A 5,034-nucleotide genomic window follows, 5' to 3' on the forward strand; every position below is an offset into this window, starting at 1 on the left:
GGAGAAAGATAAGGTCTTCTGCCCCCATAAAGATTCGCAGCCTTGAAAACCCTACACAGGACACGATGAGTCAGAACCAACTTGATGGCACACAGCAGCAGCAGATAAATCATTAAAATATACATGGAAACATAACATTAATTTGGAAGTTTAGTCTGGTGACTAGATGTCCTGATTGTTTTTGTTAAGTCTTATTTATTTAACTCCTTAACTTCTGATATATCACAGACACTTAGTCAATTCACAGGCTTCCAAACAAAGTGGACCCTGGGAAAATGGCATTAACAAAGCCGGGCTTACTTTGCAGTCCTTCCAAACTACCTCTTTTCCATAGCTTTCTTCCAACGTCCATGGCCACATCAGCCTGACTTTCCCAGGCCACTCAGTGCTCTCACATTCCTCTTTCCCCCCTTTTAAATGAAAACATTTTAAGGTCCTAAAATAAAAATCTTGTAATATAAAAATATCAAGATTTTATCTTATAAAACATTGAAGGGGGAGTATTCATTCACTCAGCATACATTTTATATTACACATACAAACTTTTAACTGTTTACTTCTCCTTTTTGAGCCTGCTTGTTCCTTGTATTCCTAAGTAACATGCTCCAAACAATGTATAATTTTTTACTATCTTTCATGCTTTACATTTATTCTCTTAAAGTATCACACAATTTCTACACATTTCTAGAACTTCCCTGGTTTGATCTAAGAACATTTTCCTCAGTTCCATATATTTTGCAGCATGTAAGACAGTTCTACTTGTGTGTTCTGATAAGACTAGAAATGTTATATATTGAAATTCTTATTTAACACATCTGTGTTCCAATATCTCATTGTTATTGATGGCAAATTATGCTTGGAGTACTGCAAATCATGGACCTATCTTTGGACCTTCTTATTTATGAATTTAAAATCTTTCCAATTTATGTATTTTTCCAAAATCATTTACGGATAATTCTTTTTTTTCATTTTCTACTCACAGCCAAGTTTATCTTATATTAAGAAAGCACCAACACTTAGTGGCCTAGCTGGGTAACTTTTCAGATATCAGAACAAAGTCACTCATCTAAAGAAAGAAACAGATTATAAAGTAAGCAGTAAATGTAACATCTGGTTATTTAATCAGTTAAATGTCACTTCTGTACAAAGTGTTATAGCTCATTTAAAATATTATCCGATCCTCATATTATTAGTAAGAGTAAATATTATGATCACATTTTTATATGAATAAAGAAATGGGGCATGTAGAAGTCAGGGTGAACACAGCTGGTAAGAAAAGGGGCCAGGATTCTAATGCAGGCCTTATCTTCTCACCACTATATCCTGTTATTGAGTATCTACAGTGTGTATTAGTTGTTGGTGATGCAGAATCTAGCCAATAACAGCAAATTTAAAAGATTGAAAAGATACTATTCCACAAGCAACTTATACTTACAAGGGATATCTCTATATCCAATCTCCAAAGCATGAAAGTAATTCATAAATTCCCTAACAGGAATTTTAAATGCCTCAAAGAGGCCCATGTCTTCAAAAAGTCTGTAAGATACCTGTAAAAGAGAAAGACAGCCTTATAAAATAACCCTCAGTGTGTTTAAGATATAAAGAAATCAACCAAGCACTGCACTGCTAACTGCAAGGTCAGCAGTTCAAACCCATCAGTCCTTTTCCTTGGAAGCCCTACACTGGGTTTCCATGAGTCAGAACCAACTCAATGGCACATAACAAAAACAATATTCCATCAACTATATTAGACAGTAGAGCACATTTAACTGGGAATGAGAAATCAAGTATACAATGAAGCCATCTATGTGCTTAGCCCTTGTAGTCCTTGACTTCAAGGGGTTTATAGTAAATTTTTAAGGGTAGAGTCTCTCTATATATCCAAGGAACTTTGTAGCAAATTTACCATAGCAATATGTCAGTGCATAAAGGAGTATTAAAGTGTATACTATATGGAATGACTAGGGAGTAATACATATTATAGTACTAATTTCATAGTACATATCATAAACATTAAAGAATGAGAGAAAAGAAGCTTTAATTTGGACTAATTTTTTCCAAAATTGTTTTCACAATCTAATGGCACAGAGTTACAGCTTAAATAATGAATAAGGGGAGAGAACTATGAGATAAAGAGAAGAGTTGGCTTAACTAAAACATATATATTTTCTAAACTAATAAAAGTATCAATATTTGAACTATTTTCTCTTACTTAATTTATCTCTTATTTCTCCAAATATATATTCTTTTTCCAATGACTGACTTACCTGGTGAATATTTTTTAATGCAATAGGTACATTGGACATGCAAATGATGGAAAAAGGGAAAAAACAAACAAAAAACCCCACAGAAATTTAGAAGTTAGTGGGGAAATACATGGTAATTCATCTAGCAGAACAGAACATAGCAACATTTGAAATAACTTTATCTCATGTCACAAAGCACTATATTGGATATGTTGTTGTTGTTGTTAAGAGCCATTGGGTCAGGTCTGACTCATAACAACTCTGTATAGGTTCACACTGACCTTATGGTCAGTGTTTATCTTACAGTGCCACACCAGGTAAGAATATTTTAAGAAAAATTGTTCATCCTTTCTATTATCAACATTTTTATTTAAAATTCACATGAGATATTTGTTATAACTCTCTAATATACTGCTTTAATATTTTCTTTTTGTCAGTGAATGTTAATCTATTCAAGTTTACTAATATTCTTTCAATGATATAGTCACTTTGTGTTATATATATGCTATATATATATATACATACATACACACACATACATACATCACCAAAAATGGATTTAATTCATTTAGAATATATTAGCTGTAATTTGACAAATAATTTTCTATGTATGTGGTATATATGGGTCTACAAAACAAATATAGCCTGATTTATGGCTCTTCCCATCTAGCGGGGGAGGACAGTAAATGTTTTATTGTTGTTAAATGCATGGCAATTTGGTTCCAATTCTTAGCAACTTTGTATAGAGTTACCAAGGAGTGGCTTGATTGGATATGAACCACCCACCTTGCAGTTAGCACTCCAGTGCTTATCCTACAGCAATAACCACAGTAAATGAGTAGGCTATATACTATTTCAGAAGGTGATAAATTCAATGGTTAAAGAAAAAGTGGAGCATGGATAGATGATTTGGAAAACAGGGAGGGCAAGGCAGTTGTTATGTGAAAGAAGATATTGAGAGTAAGCATATTTAGAAGGAAAGAGTTGAAAAGAGACTTGAAGGAGATACAGAGTGAGCTACATAAGAAAAAAAAAAAAACATTTTCCACACAGCCAGTTCAAAGATTCTGAGGTATGTCCAATGTATTTAAGAAAGATCAAGAAGGCCAGCATGGGTAGTGCAAAGTGAATGAGGAGAATATTAGGAATTGAAGTCTGAAAGGTAGCTGTGACTAGGGTAGAGGTGGAAGTGGACTGGAATGTTGGGAGTTGGACCATTTTAAATGCTTGTATTCTGAGTGAAGTGGAGAGATTAGAGCAGAATGACTTAGTCATATTTTGAAAGGAGCATTCTAGCAACTGATTAAGAATTGTTAGGAGCCATCGAGTCATTTCAGACTCACAGAGACCCTATGCACAACAGAATGAAATACTGCCCGGTCCTGGGTCAACCTCACTACCATTGCTACATTTGAGCCCATTGATGTTGCTTTTGTGCCAATCCATCTCATTAAGAATTGAATCTATCTATTGTGAATAGATTGTATAATTTATTCATGTCAACTGCTATGTACTTTTTTGTACAGAATGAAGAATGACAAATGCATTTCTTCTTTATTTTTTTTTTTTGTAATGAACATTCCTACCTGTTTCTTTTAAAGTTCAGTAAAAAGTGAAGTTACTAATATCTGTCACAGTATAATTTAAACTATATCTCCTTTTAGTTGTCTGTTTTCTACCATAATTACTTTAGACTATAAAAGCATTTGAGTTCATGTTTCTAAGCACCTAATGTGCTTTATTTAAATAATAATCATAGCAACAGCAGCAGCACAAACATGTGACATAAAATACATGAGATTTCTTCTGTAAATACTTTACATATATTAATTTTTCATACATCAGATAGTTTCAAAAGTTCATGGAATCATTCTATCTTTGAATTTCATTTTTTTCATGAACATTTTGAAGTCTCTTCGTGTAATTAAGGCTCATAACAACATAGGCAATATGTATTATTAATTACTGTTTGAAAGCAGAGGAAATTGAAACATGAGGATATTATTAAGTGACTTACCTAAGGTCATATAGATGATACAGATCACAGACAGGATTCAAGCTAAGCATTTTAGCTTCAGATTCTAGTCTTAACTGCTTCAAATTCTACCACCATTATTTCAAAAGCAATATTACTGTTAGTTACCACTGAGTCAATTTTGGTTCAACGTGACCCCATACAACTAAATATCTTCAGCTTTTTATTATCTCTGAGCCAATTTAAAGCCAAACAATAAAAATAATGAAAAAATAAGACAACATAGGATATTTAGAGTGTTATTTTAAAATGGTGAGGAATATTCCTATATATTTTAGAAAGGAATCCCTTGTCTGATGTGTCATTGCAAAAGATATTTTCCCATTCCGTGGGTTCCCTTTTTACTCTTCTGGTGAAGTCTTTCGATGCACATAAGTTTTTAATTTTTAGTATGTCCCACTCATCTATTTTGACTACTTTTGTTTGTGTAGTTTTCAAAATGTTTGGTAGTCTGTGTAGTACCTGAATTAGAGGCCTCACATTTGTCGCTATTTTTTCATTGATGGCCTTCATAATTCTGGGATCCATATTTAGGTCTTAAATCCATGTGGAGTTGGTTTTTGTATAAGGCTTGAGGTAAAGGTCTTCTTTCAATCTTTTGCATATTGCTTTCCAGTTCTGCCAGCACCATCTGTTGAAGACATTATCACCTCTCCATACGATATATTTAGGGACTTTGTTGAAAATCAGTTGGCTGTACGTGAATGGGTTAATTTCTGGACTCTCAATTCTGTTCCATTGATCAATGTATCT

At 33.3% G+C, this 5,034-nt stretch overlaps 1 protein-coding gene across 1 annotated transcript in view; it reads right to left on the reverse strand.

Annotated features, from left to right (window-relative positions):
- PDE3A (phosphodiesterase 3A, cGMP-inhibited) overlaps nucleotides 1–5,034 on the reverse strand; it is a 436,853-nt gene that overhangs the window by 51,608 nt on the left and 380,211 nt on the right. The window contains exon 10 of the mRNA XM_006866012.1: nucleotides 1,436–1,547. Coding sequence (XP_006866074.1) covers nucleotides 1,436–1,547 — 112 coding nt within the window. The remainder of the gene's footprint in view (nucleotides 1–1,435; nucleotides 1,548–5,034) is intronic.

Source organism: Chrysochloris asiatica, unplaced genomic scaffold, assembly GCF_000296735.1.
Source record: "Chrysochloris asiatica unplaced genomic scaffold, ChrAsi1.0 scaffold00086, whole genome shotgun sequence".
Lineage (NCBI taxonomy): Eukaryota > Metazoa > Chordata > Mammalia > Afrosoricida > Chrysochloridae > Chrysochloris > Chrysochloris asiatica.